The 17,553-nt window shown below is 39.4% G+C and overlaps 1 protein-coding gene across 1 annotated transcript in view; it reads right to left on the bottom strand.

The window, feature by feature from the left end:
• Positions 1–86: 86 nt before the first annotated feature.
• The window catches only part of ETFDH (electron transfer flavoprotein dehydrogenase), a 29,002-nt gene continuing 11,535 nt past the window's right edge, over positions 87–17,553 (bottom strand). Inside the window, exons 7-13 of the mRNA XM_024211543.3 lie at positions 15,731–15,877; positions 13,981–14,121; positions 8,579–8,722; positions 4,872–5,040; positions 2,362–2,544; positions 1,735–1,956; positions 87–1,010 (exon numbers count right to left, since the gene is read on the bottom strand). Coding sequence (XP_024067311.2) covers positions 847–1,010; positions 1,735–1,956; positions 2,362–2,544; positions 4,872–5,040; positions 8,579–8,722; positions 13,981–14,121; positions 15,731–15,877 — 1,170 coding nt within the window. The 3' untranslated portion in view covers positions 87–846. The remainder of the gene's footprint in view (positions 1,011–1,734; positions 1,957–2,361; positions 2,545–4,871; positions 5,041–8,578; positions 8,723–13,980; positions 14,122–15,730; positions 15,878–17,553) is intronic.

Raw genomic sequence — 17,553 nt, 5'->3', positions numbered from 1 at the left:
TTTTTATAGCTAAGGTGACGCTCAGAAAACAAAGACACATACTTAACCATATTAGTGGGGATAATGCTTGTCCTTTTGCAGGGTAGATATTCTTAAAAGTTTACCAGAGCAACTTCATTTTTAACACCCAGGAATGAAGTTGAAGTACAGTATTCTCCCATTAATTCCTTCACTAGAGCAGTAAGTCAGACTTTCCCAAGGTAGCATGTATGCATCAACACAGTAGTGCTGTCTAAAATAAACAGTTTGTAAACCGTATTCATGAACTCAATTGTTCACACAAAACTAAGTTTTATGGCAAACTAGCTTTATTAAAAGTTTCTTCCCTTGAAACAACAGGGAGCTTGTTAAATATTTGCTTTAATATGTAACCTTTGAAAGCAGTGATACAGTATTCCCTCACTTGACTTGTTTTCCCTAATGCAAGTAGAAATTAACCAAGATTGCATTGATAGAACATGTTAGGAAGGAGCAGAAAATGTGAATTCACCATAAATTATAAGACTTCACTGTATTTTTTACACCTATGGTTCAGGGTGTTTCCACTGAACTTTGGCAAGAGATAGATCTAGTATCAAGTTGTAAGTCACAGAAAACAGCACTTTGGGGATGTGGTACCACTGTCTTTGATCCAGTAAAAAGGCATATTCTTTCATAACTAAGGCTAGGGTCTGTCTGACTGCATTGACTTTGCATTCACTATTTAACATAGTGGTTAATGAAATTTCTTACCACATAGTGGTATGAAATTTAGCTGGCTCAGTAACCTCACTCAGTTAACATTCAGTCAGTGATCAGCTTGGTTACAACATGTCAGGGAAGTACACTGGATAGTTTTGATCAAATTTACATTCCGTTATAAGCTGGCCCTCCTCCCCCTTCAGGTACTACCCAGTTAATATTCTGGCTTGGGTCTTTAATATCACACGTTTTGCAGTGGACACAATTCTGAGCATTTATCTGCAGCCGTAAACCTTCTCCTGTTTCCAGGGGAACATATTCATAAACACCTGCAAAGATGAGAATATGTCACTGTAGTGGATAGGTGAGAAGTATACAACTGAGTGCTAAGACCTAGATTTAAAGGATCCTATTACAAACTCTTGCACTCATCAGTAGCCATTATCTTACAAATGCTGTGACTACCATTTGGGAATTTCATTATGCAGGTCAGTTGTCTCTTGTACACTCCTACTGACAATTGCTTTATCAAGAAATGTATTTTTTCCCCCAAAAAGTAGTTCAGGAAGGACCTTGGGTCCTGTGTACCCCAGAAGGCCTCCCCCCAACTCTTCCCCTAGGCAGCAGCACCAAGGGAGTGTCCCCAGAGCACATGCAGGGCAGGGACAGGCTCCAGCTGCAGCTTCTGCACTGTTGATGCTGCCCATAGAAAGTGGCAGCAGCACAGAGGAAGGGGGCCAGTGAACACACAGAAAGCAGCCCAGCCATGGGGAGTGTATAGCTAGCGGGGGGGGGGGGGGGGGGGGGGGGGAAGCCAAGCAGGATGCTGGAGAGGCATAAGCAGGGATATGAGTGGGTCCGTAAGACAGATAAAATGCAGCTGGTAGTTATCTTAATAAAAGGTTTGGGAACCACTGCCTTAAGGAACTAAAAGGCCTACTAGGCCAGGTTATTTCCTCTACTGAAACATTTCAGTAAAAATATATAAGTACCTTTGCCTTCACTTTGCAAAGCTGTTAGTTTATTCAACCATTATTCATTCTAATTACCTACCTGCAGGACAGAATCTCTGTTCTGGCCCATCGTATATAGCTAAATTTTTGTTCACAGGGACACTGTCATCCTTCAGAGTCAAATGAGGAGGCTGGTCATGTTCATGATTTGTCCCACTTAGAGCCACAGAGGACAGGAGATCAAAACTGATTTTTCCATCAGGCTTTGGATATTCAATAGGAGTGCAATCTTTGGCTGGCTTTAGCTGATCAGAGTCTGGCCCTAAAGTAATTTTGAATGAAACAATATTAAGTTTTCTAGTGTGCAAATATTTAGTTGAAATTAATTTGGAGTTATCCAAATGAAATACTGTAATTTATAATAAGGCAACTGGAGATAAGACTCCCATTATCTTTGCAAAATGTTCTGTAGAATTCTTAGTCACAAATGGTCATGTTAGCTGTGTCTCAACAGAAAGATTATCTCCAGTAGTGTAGTGCCCCCAATCCCTCCACTGAACTACACCAGGTCACTGATTCCATAGACACAGAAAACCACCATCTACAGACACTTACTTTCTACATCCTCCCTTTTAACATCTGACTTGAGTACTGACCCAATCCAACCTTGCTTAATGCAAAACCATAAGAGACCATGTACATTTTGTATTTTCTGAAAGAAAATTACTTGGATGTTTTAATGTCCATGGTTCCATTCCTCTCAGTATCCAATAAAATATACCAGTGTAAATCATTCCTCCATAGACACCCAGTACTCCATGGCAGGATGGTCGGATATTCCTAACAGAATAGAGCTCTTTCCACACCCAGGATTTCTTCAAGTTTTCTTCATATTCAGGCACATCAAGTCCTAGTTGTAAACATATATTTGTTAAATGTTTATAATATAGCATGATTTCAGGGAAGATTAGGTCCCTGAAATAAGAACTTGTTGCAAGTTGAGACGTGTTTATTAGCAATGGATTAAATCATTTGCAAAGCATAAAGATCAGTTTTTTGAAAACTAGATTTAGATCCATTTATAATATAATGAACCTAAATTACTAAATTTTATATTGCCATTGAAGAAAATGAGAGCTTGTAACTATAGCCAACTGTACACTTACACTCCTAAAATGATGATTATTTTTTGAAATACAATTCTAACTTTCTCAGACACTTTTTCTAGGATATTTGTATGTAAGATCATCAAAACAGGTATCCTTAAATTCAGTTTTTAAATATTTTTAAAACAAATCAAGTGGTGCTTCAGGCTCTTGTGTTCAGGAATGGGACACCTTAAGTCCTTATATAATACCCTTTCAAAAACTTCTCCTTCTGGGTGATGGGAGAAAAGGGACTTTGGAATGGGAAGTGAGAATACACAAGACTACAGTGCTTCATGATGTTTGGATGGCAGATTTCTAGAGAGGCCTGTGATTTACAGGAGGTCAGACTAAATGTTCTTTCCGGCAGCACAAGTCTATGAATACTCTGAGAAATGTTAAACTTCCAGACAGAGGCAGTTTATCAAAATAATGCTGCCTTTGAAAATGCAAAATGACTGAACAGATGATAATGAGGACACAATTAGGGGATGCCAATGCTGTAAATTCACTTTTGACTCTACTAAGGTGTAACCTAACCAGAGTAACCCACCTACGATGCGAGCACCAAGTTTCCCCATTTTAAACTCAAAACCTTTGAACTATATAGCTTCCCAAGATTATATATACACACATATACATACACACACACTTAGAGCTATGCAGCCATGAGCACTGATTTGTATAACTCCATCCTCAAGAAGAAGTCTAATACTTTATTACACTATGCTAAATGTAATGTCACTGTAGCAGTCCATCTTTTAAGTAAGGCCTCGAGAAGACAACTTATTTAAACAAAACTCCATGAGGAGACATTTCCCCCAATTACTAATGTTATTTGGGAATGGATTCTGAAATACAGTAAATAGAATTTATGGAACCATTTATACTAAAAGAGCCACTAATATATGTGCACTGTTTTGCCATAGGGTTAGGGTGTCTGTTAAACAATTTTATTACCTACATGCATGAGAAAGCAGTTCTGTAACCAAGTTAGGAAACATTTTCCTGTCCACACTGACAGCAGGTCCATTATAAAACAGATTCCCATGACCATGGAAGAAAACAGTGCACTAAAATAGTGGGCTTCTTAGTGTAGATAGTCCCTAAATATCTTTTTGCCTGCTGTATTAGGGAAAAGCTGGAGAGTCCAGTTGCTAAAGACACAACAATAATATTTCACACTACGTCCGTACTTACCAGATAATACACTTTAAAAATGAATAAGAACTTGTAGTTGTGGGGAAGCAGCTGTCATTAAAAAGTATATTTTGCTTAAACAATGTACTCGAATCACTGTGGCTAACTCCAGAAGGGCTCAAGTTCTGGCTAGGGCAGTGGTCTCTATAGACATCTGTTGCCATCAAAGTTTTTAAGAGATCAATTAATACACAAAGAAAGCTTCGCAGTACCCTCCTCTTTTCATGAACCATAAAGCAACCAGTATAAGAAGACACTAAGGTTAAAAGTTCTATTGAGGGGTGGGTGGGAGAGGGTTGTTACATACATTAATATTATAGTTCACTAAAACTGAAAACTGTAAAAATATCAATTTACTTCTCACCATTAATGCTATGAGGGTTTTGGTTTTATTTGTGTTTCTCTCAACTGGGGCAATGAAAACACAGTAGTCTTATCTTTGTTCCTATTTTTTAGTCTTTCACTTTCTGGTTCTGCACTAATGCAATAATCCATTGCAAACATTGCAGAGGAATTTATGAACAAACAAAAACACTTTCTATAGATTTTTTTTAAGTCATGAAACCAGATCTGTTAAGATTTGTAAAAACAATAATTGACAATATACATTGTAAATTTAGGCCTAATCGTCCTGACTCCCTTTAATGTTAAGAGCATATCACATTCTCTGCTCCAGTCCAAGGACCTGATCTATTCACAATAACCAAACAAAACATTCTGAATCCATTCTATTTGTTTCTTGTATGTGTTATAATTTACTATAGGTATATCAATTTTCTCTTAAACCAACTTAGAAGAGATAGTTTATTTGGCTTTCAAATAGTTCCTTCATAATCAAATAGTTGTTTCAACCAAACACACAAGCCAGCTACAAGTTTAAATAAGATCTTACCTATTGTCTTCGATTGGAGGTTTTCATTAGTTAATTGGTTGAAAACAGCTTCTGAAGCCAACATGCCACTTTTCATTGCAGTGTGCGTACCTTTGATTTTAGGAACATTCATGAAACCAGGACTGCAACCAATTAATACTCCACCAGGGAAAGTGAGTTTGGGTATAGACTGAAGAGAAAAATTCAGTGAGATTAAGATTTTTTTTTTTTTTAAAATGAGCATGTATGATGGAAAACACATCTGGCATGAGACCAGATCCTGAGCAAATAAGAGATATCAAGGCCAATATTGCAGAACTTCATGGTTTTTGTTTAATCAAGTGGAAGCTCAAGAAAACAAATGTGATCTCGTTATACTATTCCTCTCAAAATGATTGCTCTACTGAATAGACTATGATAAAGTCACTCAGCAGGTGCCTCCTTTCCCTGCCCCCCATCTTCTGCTCTTGAGTTTAAAATGACAAATGCCTATGTAGCCTGAAAGCTTGTCTCTTTCACCAACAGAAGTTGGTCCAATAAAAGGTATTACCTCACCCACCTAGTCTCTGCTTTAGTAAGTCAAGCTTCCCTCCTCCCATAGTAACCATATCAGTCTATCTCCATGTTTAGTTCTCAAGTCTGCACCCTCTTTCTTAGTGGACAGATTGACTTTCCAGGCATTACTGAGTTTGGCACGAAGTCTCAGTTCCTTTAAGGAAAAAAAAGTTGTGCAGAGACTAATAATGGAATGGTTTCTGGGCACATCTTTCTCTCTCCCTTTCTTCTCAGAAGTATAATATAATCAGGTAGTGAGTGTCACTTCTGAGAAGTTTGCCTGTGGAAAAGTAAACCTCTAAAGCTACATCCCTAAAATAACGAAATGATTCACAAGTATGTCTCATGGAGCAAAAAACACCAAGAAATTCCAATAAGTATATATAACCACATTTGGATTATCTCTGAAGATTTTTTTTCTTGCTAAGTTTGAATGTTTACAGAGGATAGTTACTAAAATTTGAAGATGTGTTACAGCATTCCTCCCTCTTTACAGGACAGTGTTTGTTTTGTGTACTGGATACTCCCCTCAAGCTGCGAACTTGGTGATTGCCTTCACAGTGAAGGCAACTGGGCTTGGGGGTCAGACAACATAATAGCAGTTTTAAATCTTCAACTGGACATTTTCTCAGGTGATGTCCCTAAGCACAGTTACACAGCTAAATAGAGATTTCATGGGATTAAATGCACTTGTTACATCCTCTGCGTTCATGAAACCTTTGGATGGAATATACAGTAAAATACCACTATTACTGTATTATAACCAAGTCTGCTTGGCATAGTATTGGGGACAATAAAAGTGGTTTCCTGGCTGGTTTTTTTTTATTAAATATATTTTTCCTGTTCCATCTGTCTTTTCCTAAATTTTGCAAATTCCCATATCTTCCTGCATCAGTGCAAACACTCTCCTTAGAGAGAACACAATGGTTAAGCCACTTCAATATAAATCCTCACTAGATCTCCATTCATATTTTGTGAATTCCACAGGACTCTCAAGCAGATAGTGCTCTCATGCTATCAGGAGAACCCCAGGAGTACTCACGATAGTGTTACAAATATGGCAATTTCCTGCAGTATTTTTGGGAGACCAAAATACTGTATTAAGTTGTATCATTGCAGGCCAGGGATTGTGAATAATTCCATGGCACTCATTGCCATGGGATGTTGTGAAGGCCGTAAGTATAACTGGGTTCAAAAAAGAATTAGATAAGTGCATGGAAACTAGGTCCATCAATGGCCATTAGCCAAGATGATCAGAGATGCAACCCCATGCTCTAGGTGTCCATAATCCTCTAACTGCCAGAAGCTGGGACTTGACGACAGGTGATCACTTAAAATTGCCCTGTTCTGTTAATTGCCTCTGAAGCTTCTGGCACCAGCCACAGTCAGAGATAGGGGAAAGGTGGTCCATTGGTCTGACCAAGTATGGCCACTCTTATGTTCTTATGAGTGGGATAAGAAGCTCAAGCAGTGGAGATTGGGACTGGGTAGGCAAGGTAATAGGATTGGGATAAGGAGCCAGGATGGGGAAGAGATAGGACTGAGCTATAGAGAGGTTGGATTAGAGGGTGTAGAGTGTCTGTGCCCACTATTAAATGCTCCCTTTCAGAATATGAAGGAAATTGGTTTGTTTCAGTGTGCGTTTTAAAAATTTAGGAAGTTACACACCGGCTAAATAAAAACAACATTTTTAAGGTTGCAAAGTCAAGCGCCCAAAAGTTAGGAAATTCCAGAAATCAAGGTTGCTTGCTTGTGTGATCTTAATTTTCGCTCCTTGCATGTATGCATTATGATAAAGTCTTCAATTGCATGATCATATCTTTTTTTCCCCCATGGGACCCTTGCCTCATTCAGTGCACAAGATGGACCTGCTCTGGGAATGGATCAGGGTTGTGTAGTAAAGGAGGCTGTTGTCTATAGGACCCTCTGCCTCATTTTGTGCAAAAGGTGGAAAGTGTGTAATGAATGAGGCAGTGGGTTGCAGGATAAAGAAAGGACGGTCTCGTGGTTAAGGCAGTTGAATGCTGTCCTGGGAGAACTGGATTCTATCCCTGCTTCTGCCGTATATTTCTAAGTGATACTGGGCAAGTCACTAAAACCAAACTTTTCAAATTGCATGTTCCTCAAAGACAGAGGCATCTTAAGTTTATCTATAGCACACAAATTTGGAAAACTCCTGCTGTGGGTAATTTTGTACATATATCCTACATGTATCCTATGTATGAGGCAATATCGTCACCAAAAAGAGAGAAAAGCTAAGAGCTATAATTCTACTCACACATGAACATAATTCTGTACTCCATATGCTAACTGGTCAAAGACTTCTACTATAGATATTGTCAAGGCACCATATACGTAATTATGATTACTCCAGACAATTACTATTCTTGTTCCTATGGACATTTTATTTCCTATTGATTCAATGAGACATTTTTAAAGCCAGCAAACACACTTTTAAAAGGCACACACCTTGAAGAGTGGAGCAGTTAAAAATTAATGATCAACTAGCAGGTTTTAACATACAGAAAAGTAAACTCCATTTAATGTAGATATAACACAAATTACATACAATAAACCAAGCTTTGCACTAGGAACTACATAAAATAAGTTACACATTCAAAACAGAGGAGAGATGGGTACAAGAGCAGGATATTCAGCTGAACTCACGTAGAGCTCTGGAGAATGTCTATAGCAACTGTCTTATTCTCTCACATAAATTGGTATAACCCAAGGCAAAGAGGCACATCTGGCCACTTCCTCCTAGCAATAAATACAGTATTGACTAGTCAACTCTCTCTCTTTACTCCTGTACATATTTTGCTGTAACACAGACACAAGACATATCCTAGGACATTCTAATTTAGTAGATAGCATGGTATTTTCTCAAGGCCTGGCAATATTCATAGAAGTTGATCAATTTATTTTAGAATGGCCAATGAGACTTCCTGGTGCCAAAAGGCGTTGCTTTCTGTCCAGAAATTCCTTTTGTCTTTATCCAATCTTTTATTTCAATGGACACTTGCCATCAGACAAATTGAAGACATTTTAGTTTAGATATTACAAGTATAAATAGTTCTTGTTAGTAGGGCCACAGGGAATTCAGAATAAATAGTTTAGTTGTGTTACAAAAGAAAAAGCCCACACCCAAACAAAAACCCCAAACACACCCTTACCTGGAAACCGCCTTCATTCAAGGCTCTAGCACCATAGCCAATCCTTTTTCCACCCTCAAAAGTGGGCTCCACACTAGGATGATGTTTCCATCTCTGGAACTCTTTAAATGGGCTCAAATAGGGATTTTGATAATCTAAACCAACCTTCAAAACAAAACAATAAAATAAAACATGCCATGAATATTAAAATGTGAACATTTCAACAAAAGAAGTTATTTTATACTTCTTCAAGTTTTTAAAGTGCTTGTACACAAATGCTAGAAGTCTAAATAATAAGATGGGTGAACTAGAGTGCCTCGTGATAAAGGAGGATACTGATATAATAGGCATCACAGAAACCTGGTAGACTGAGGACAATCAATGGAACACAATCATTCCGGGGTACAAAATATATCGGAAGGACAGAACAGGTCGTGCCGGGGGGGGGGGAGGGGAGTGGCACTATATGTGAAAGAAAATGTAGAATCAAATGAAGTAAAAATCTTAAGTGAATCCACATGTTCCATAGAATCTCTATGGATAGTAATTTCATGCTCTAATAAGAATATAACATTAGGGATCTATTATCAACCACCTGACCAGGACAGTGATAGTGATGATGAAATGCTTAGGGAAATTAGAGAGGCTATCAAAATTAAGAACTCAATAATAGTGGGGGATTTCAATTATCCCCATATTGACTGGGAACATGTCACCTCAGGACAAAATGCAGAGACAACATTTCTCAATACTTTAAATGACTGCTTCTTGGAGCAGCTGGTACGGGAACCCACAAGGGGAAAGGCAACTCTAGATTTAGTCCTGAGTGGAGCGCAGGAGCTGGTCCAAGAGGTAACTATAACAGGACCGCTTGGAAATAGTGACCATAATATAATAACATTTAACATCCCTGTGGTGGGAAGAACATCTCAACAGCCCAACACTGTGGCATTTAATTTCAAAAAGGGAAACTATGCAAAAATGAGGGTGTTAAACAGAAATTAAAAGGTACAGTGACTAAAGTGAAATCCCTGCAAGCTGCATGGGCATTTTTTAAAGACACCATAATAGAGGCCCAACTTAAATGTATACCCCAAATTAAGAAACACACTAAAAGAACTAAAAAAGAGCCACTGTGGCTTAACAACCATGTAAAAGAAGTAGTGAGAGATAAAAAGACTTCCTTGAAAAAGTGGAAGTCAAATCCTAGTAAGGTAAATAAAAAGGAGCATAAACACTGCCAAATTAAGTGTAAAAATGTAATAAGAAATGCCAAAGAGGAGTTTGAAGAACGGCTAGCCAAAAACTCAAGGTAATAAAATGTTTTTTAAGTACATCAGAAACAGGAAGCATGCTAAACAACCAGTGTGGCCCCTCGATCGAGATACAAAAGGAGCGCTTAAAGACGATAAAGTCATTGCAGAGAAACTAAATGGATTCTTTGCTTCAGTCTTCACGGCTGAGGATGTTAGGGAGATTCCCAAACCTGCGACAGCTTTTGTAGGTGACAAATCTGAGGAACTGTCACAGATTGAAGTGTCACTAGAGGAGGTTTTGGAATTAATTGATAAACTTAACATTAACAAGTCACCGGGACCAGATGGCATTCACCCAAGAGTTCTGAAAGAACTCAAATGTGAAGTTGTGGAACTATTAACTATGGTTTGTAACGTGTCCTTTAAATCGGCTTCTGTACCCAACGACTGGAAGATAACTAATGTAATGCCAATATTTAAAAAGGGCTCTAGAGGTGATCCTGGCAATTACAGACTGGTAAGTCTAACATCAGTACCGGGCAAATTAGTCGAAACAATAGTAAAGAATAAAATTGTCAGACATATAGAAGAACATAAATTGTTGGGCAAAAGTCAACATGGTTTCTGTAAAGGGAAATCGTGTCTTACTAATCTATTAGAGTTCTTTGAAGGGGTCAACAAACATGTGTACAAGGGGCATCCAGTGGATATAGTGTACTTAGATTTCCAGAAAGCCTTTGACAAGGTCCCTCACCAAAGGCTCTTACGTAAATTAAGTTGTCATGGGATAAAAGAAGAGGTCCTTTCATGGATTGAGAACTGGTTAAAAGACAGGGAACAAAGGGTAGGAATTAATGGTAAATTCTCAGAATGGAGAGGGGTAACTAGTGGTGTTCCCCAAGGGTCAGTCCTAGGACCAATCCTATTCAACTTATTCATAAATGATCTGGAGAAAGGGGTAAAAAGTGAGGAGGCAAAGTTTGCAGATGATACTAAACTGCTCAAGATAGTTAAAACCAAAGCAGACTGTGAAGAACTTCAAAAAGATCTCACAAAACTAAGTGATTGGGCAACAAAATGGCAAATGAAATTTAATGTGGATAAATGTAAAGTAATGCACATTGGAAAAAATAACCCCAACTATACATACAATATGATGGGGGCTAATTTAGCTACAACGAATCAGGAAAAAGATCTTGGAGTCATCGTGAATAGTTCTCTGAAGATGTCCACACAGTGTGCAGAGGCGGTCAAAAAAGCAAACAGGATGTTAGGAATCATTAAAAAGGGGATAGAGAATAAGAAGGAGAATATATTACTGCCCTTATATAAATCGATGGTATGCCCACATCTTGAGTACTGCATACAGATGTGGTCTCCTCATCTCAAAAAAGATATACTGGCACTAGGAAAGGTTCAGAGAAGGGCAGCTAAAATTATTAGGGGTTTGGAACGGGTCCCATATGAGGAGAGATTAAAGAGTCTAGGACTTTTCAGCTTGGAAAAGAGGAGACTAAGGGGGGATATGATATGATAGATTTATATAAAATCATGAGTGATGTGGAGAAAGTAGATAAGGAAAAGTTATTTACTTATTCCCATAATACAAGAACTAGGGGTCACCAAATGAAATTAATAGGCAGCAGGTTTAAAACAAATAAAAGGAAGTTCTTCTTCACACAGCGCAGTCAACTTGTGGAACTCCTTACCTGAGAAGGTCGTGAAGGCTAGGACTATAACAGCGTTTAAAAGAAAACTGGATAAATTCATGGAGGTTAAGTCCATTAATGGCTATTAGCCAGGATGGGTAAGGAATGGTGTCCCTAGACTGTTTGTCAGAGGGTGGAGATGGATAGCAGGAGAGAGATCACTTGATCATTACCTGTTAGGTTCACTCCCTCTGGGGCACCTGGCATTGGCCACTGTCGGTAGACAGGATCCTGGGCTAGATGGACCTTTGGTCTGACCCAGTACAGCCGTTCTTATGTTCTTTAAAGTGCCATATCAGCATTAAAACATGGTTTGTTAAGTCCACTATTACACCAATTTCAGGATCTTTTCATTCCATTCAAGATGCAAGAAGCAGCCAAACAATATTCATGACCTACTTCAGACCTATTAACACTATGCTCAGAACCAAGTCAGAGGACTTTGTTACAAGATTGTCTTGAAAGTATCTAACCAAGCTGTAACCAGCTCCCCTAACAGTCCATCCCATTGGAAATTGAATCATCATAATGAAACTGCATTTTTAAACATGGTTTGCCTGAGCAGTGTGGATGAAACAAAAAACTTTTTAAAAGTCATATCAAAATTATGCTCTGATCACTAGGTATTGCCCAGGGGCTTTTCCTTCAACCCTGGGTAGTAAGTACGGTTTCAGCCACTCACTGATAATTTTTTCAAGCACTGCTTTTACATGGCTTAAAGTTGAGTCAATTAACATTTCCAAATGAGTGAAGCATCTATATAAAGCAGCAAAGGAACAATGATACAAAGACAGAATGAAAAGAGACTTCACCAGTTGGCGGAACACCCAGGAGTTCATATTTTACATTCAGTCAAAAGCTAGTGCTAAGATGTGTCTTGCATTTTTCTAGATGGTCAAGTTCCAGCTTTGACATATTCCTGACAGGAGCAATTCCAGAAGCATGATCCTTATGTCAAAAAGCCCTGTTTCTGGCTCTTGCAAGCTTTACCCTTGTGACAATTATTTCCAGGGTTTTAGACAACAGAAAAACATAATATGGGTGAGAGAAACAGAGATCATTTTTTAGATAACTTGGCCAAAGCTACCTACATCCATCTCAGCTGATTCCATCTCAGAGTCCACTTGCTGCCAATGGAATTGACAGCCCACCATAGTCAGACAGAAGACAACTACTTTCTTCATCAGTTTTACAAGGAGCTTTCATAATTAAGGCTTATGTACCAAGGGAAGCTATTTCAAAATAAGCTAGGGTGTGAATTTAAAACAGCAATTCTGCACTAGCTCCCAGTGTGGACTCTCTTATTCTACACTAAGTGCCTTTGTGCAGTTTAGTTTAAATGGATTAAGCTAAACTGCACAAAGTCACTCTTCGTATGGAATATGAGTGGCCACATTGGGAGCTAGTGTGCAATTGCTATTCTGTGCTATTTCCTGATGTACACAAGACCTTAATGCATTGATATGCAAACTTTTCCTGTCGCGCCCCCACTTACCATTAACGGAATCTGTGCGCGCCCCCCCCTCATTACTGCACAGCCAAGGTCATCTTAGCAGTGGAGCTGGGAGAGGAACTGGGGTTGGGGGAGGAGCTGGGGCTAGAAGCGGAGTTGGTCTGAGAGAAGAGAGGGAATGAGGACAGAGCTGGGCTGGGGACGGAATGGAGCTGGGGGCAAAGCAGGACTGGAGGCAGAGCTGGGCCTGGAAGTGGAAAAGGAAAGGGGCTGAAAGAGTCTGGGGCGGAGCAGGTCTGGAAGCATGGTGCTCCCTCCCCATCCCAGTGGAGCCTGCCCTGGGTCCTGCTGCATGCCCCCCATATGTTCCTCCACACTCCTTAGGGTGGCGTACCCCACAGTTTGGGGACCACCATCTTAATGCAAAGCCCTTGTTGCAATAGTCTGGACTGGAGGTTATGAAGGTATAGAAGATAGAGGCAAACAAAGGGAAAAGGAGGCTGGGGGGGAGGGGTTGTTTATACAACTTGAACAGGATGGAATACATTTATCCATGATCAGCATGGTAGTACAAGAACCAAATATTAACAAGCATTCTGAAAAAGCTGATACAGTTTGCATGGGTAACTGAGTACCTGAGTGCTAATACATGCAACTGGTCATGCAAACATTTACAATTTTACTTGACACCTATCTTGCTCTTATTATAGGTTACAGATGTTGCTACTTATGTCGTTATGGTTGCCTGGCACTTCCCATTAAGACTGTTGCTTATAAATTTAACCATCCGAGCTGAAATTTCCAATGCTAGATGCCTGCCTCAGGTTGAATTTCTTTGGGAAAATTTTCATATAAATGGTTTAGCATTTCTCACATGAAGTTAAGGAAAAATACATAGTTCTGCAAATGTTAAAAAATTCTTACAACTGTTTGTTGAGAAATTCTAGCATTTCCTGCTTTAAAGCAGGGACTTAAATTTTGTTCTAGCAGCAAACCATCACTTACCACAAACCCAAGAGCTACCAATGGTTCACCTTCATTTAAATGATAAAGAAATGATCCGCCATACGTATTTCGATCCAAGGGCCAGCCCACAGTGTGTTCCACTCTTCCTGGTTTCCATTTCTTTTCATCAATAAGCCACAACTGGAATAGAGACTACTTTATAATGCAAGTCATTTTAATAATGCAATATAAAAACAAAACCCAACTAGAAATGATATGGACAAGATTGCAAAAACATTACTTTGAATTTACTATGCTGTGGTATATGATAAAGCTCATACAGCTGAGGACAGAGTAAGGCAATACAAATGCTCTCTCAGCATATTTTCAAGTGACAATTCAAATACTTTCCTTCCTTAAAACACCTCACATCAGCAAATTCAACAAACAGCATGGTCCTTAATATTTACACCATGGAAGATAAAATTTGTCACAGCCCCAGCACCCACCATTAATCACAGAAGAGCCTGCGTTTTGCATCAGTATTTTAATAACTTCTGAATGAATGCAAGAAAAGCACATGCTTAAACTGACTTTTTTTTTTTTTATTTAAAGAACACAAAAGTTGGGTTACTTAACAGTGAAAATGCCTTTCAATAACTTCTTTACTTGGGACCTGAAAAAACTACTGTAACCACTCATTTGGAACCTCAAAATCTCAAAGGCCAACCTTCTACTTCTACTATACTGTACTACCTGAAGTTTTGTAAAAGATCATATAGTTTCACAGTTTTAAAAAATACAGAAGTCTAAAAAATTATTTTGAATATACATAGTCTGGAGTAGACACTGATGGTTAAGGAACACAAGTTAATATATGTTAAAACCTTGAATATACTTTGTGTAAAACCAACAGTTACTCTACCAGTGTAATATATTTGTACTCAGAAAAAACATTAAAAATATTTTCCAAAAATATAACCCCAACACGTCTTAATTATATGCATATTGAATTAACACTGCAGACAATGTGTAGCTAGCACAATTTTGACATCTGCTGTATAGATCAAAGAAAGTTTCCAGCCATCACTTCACTATAATGCAACAGAGCACCAGCTAGTTTATACCCCGACATGTCACAGAATAGTCACAAGATGGAAAGGTTGTTGGGGTTTGTTGACAGCTGTGCAATACCTGGACAGTTTTCCAACTTAGCTGTACCTTTGTTCTCCCTTAATCAGGGACAGTCCATGCTAGGCTAAAAGTGGACCTTAAAAAGAAATATTTTGTACACTTAAAATATGAAATTATTTACAAGTTAAATCAATGTAAAGAGTGAATTTAGTTTGGAAACAAAACTCTTCACAAGAGTTAAAGAATACCTACACTGTAAATGGAAAAAAAAAAGAGGATGGGAAACCAAACAAAACTACCCAGAGTTAGTTATGATGTTCAATAAAATGGCAGCAGAAAAGCAACGAGTTAATGTCATATAGGAAGTTAAGGAGAGTAAGAAGGAAAAATACAATAGGGACTAACCCTGCCTTGGCCAGGAGATGGATGTCACAACTTAAACAGGCCTTTTCACACTCCTTATTCTATAACACCAAAACGATTCAAAAGTTTACAAACTTAACTCCAAGCTCTTGTCAAAATCCACCACTCGCTACTTAAGTGTACAATCTAAAGAAAAAACCTCAGTTTTAGAAAGCAGTTTATACACACATTTTGAAACAGTCTAGTTTGCAGCAAGTCTTATACTTCAATCATTTAAGCGTACAAGTATTGTGATAAAACTAAGTACAGATACCTCTTTCAGTCCGATACCATAGCTCTGGGGTTGACATTTCTCCCTTAGATTGTATCTGTTGTACAATTGTTTGGCAAGATGTCCATGACAACCTTCTGCAAAGAACGTGACTTTGGCATGTAGCTCCAGACCTCTTTCAAAGTTAGTCTGTAAAAACAGAGAACCTGTAGTCACCACACTGTTTAGATAACATGGGTGAGGGAAAGGGAGGCACAGAGTGCTGTTAAGGCACTTTAGGATCTTCCCAATTCTGGGATACTCCAGAGATTGAAGCAACTGCTGGGCATTTGTCGATATTACTGCAGCCTTCCTGGGCTTGCCCAGGAACTATGCAGCATTGTGTGCTGTGGTCCCACCCCGAAACACTCCTCCCACCCCACCACAGTACTCCCCCTGTGCCAGTGTGTGTGCAGGGCTGTCTTCCACAGTTCTCATATCAGGACAATGATCCTCTAGCCAAATAGGGGGCTCCTAGAGCACATTTACACTATACAGGCCCTTTTACCCAGCATCAGGAGGCCAGAGTGGAGGTGAGGACCTCACCCAGATAGCTGTGTCACAGATCCACAGGATCGGTGCTGTGCCCCCAGTTTTTAAACAGTCTCTTTGAGGAACCCCTTCAATATACCAGACCCCCAAGGAGTCTCACTCTTCCCTCAAGGTAGGCTATGCAGCCTCACCATTTCTCCCTTAGATTGTATCTGTTGTACAATTGTTTGGCAAGATGTCCATGACAAATATCTTCTGAGACAACCTCTAGGGCTTCAGCACTCCCGCTTCACACTGTGATCTCTGCTCAGCAAGTCCAACAGAGAGACTCCTGGTTAGAGACCTGTACACTCTTCAAGGGACTAACGCACCTCATCCAGTATTTGCAGTGACACTCAAGCAGCGATTTCAAAACAGTGGGGTTTATTAGTCGACTAGAACACAGCATTGGAAGTCCTTAAGTTAGCATAGAGAAATAAAGGTTAAAGCAGAGTCCATTCTGGTCAGCCCAGTGCAATTCACCAGCCAAGCTGTAGTGAACTCCATTTTCAGGCTTTGTCTCTCTCTGACCTCCTTAGTCAGTTTCCAGGTGAGAGCGCCCAGGCTTCTTCCAGAAGCCAATTCTTGATTCCTCCATCTCACTCCTCTCAGCCTTTTGTTCTCAAGCTGGGGCCTCTGCTCAGCTTCCTTGCTGAGAGGCAGGGAAATTCTCTTCCCTCTAGGTCATTGTTTGCTAGGTGTCCAGATCCTGGTAACTGGGTTTTCAATTGTCTTTTTGGATTTTCCACTGATGTGGGTTGGCCTTGGCCAGTCCTTTTTAATTACCCATTCAGTCCACTCAGCTAGGCAACAGTCACCCACACACCTATAGCTCTTTAGCCTTCCATAAACACAAACTTAATCCTTCCCATCCTTCACTAGGTAGCCAGGCAAAGTATGAGGAAACTGAGGCACACATAGGATTAATGAAAAAAAAATTACAAAAAATCCCCACTTTGTCACAGCAGGTCATGCTTCTGCTGACCTTCCACTGCATGACATTTTGTCCATTGTTTGGATGGAATGGGATTTAGTATAAAACTTGACACCTTCTTAGCATATGCGCAATGTACCTCAGGAGGCACTTGACCAGGATTCATCACGAATTTTGTGTGCTGGATGGATCATTAGCTTCCCCAGCCTGGGCCAGGCACTGACAGGGAGTCTGATGTGAACGCTGATCCATGCCCAGCAACATCTTCTTGAATATATCTTGTGATAGTCAACTATGACAAAGTGTCCCCAGTTCATACACAGGATTTAGATATCAGTACCCTGGGGCTGGATTCATAAGT

The sequence above is a fragment of the Terrapene carolina genome, unplaced genomic scaffold (genome assembly GCF_002925995.2).
Source record: "Terrapene carolina triunguis isolate 2854851 unplaced genomic scaffold, T_m_triunguis-2.0 Scaffold66, whole genome shotgun sequence".
Taxonomy (NCBI): Eukaryota; Metazoa; Chordata; order Testudines; family Emydidae; genus Terrapene; species Terrapene triunguis.
Note: the sequence above shows the minus strand (reverse complement) of the source record. Positions and strands in the feature narration are given on the sequence as shown.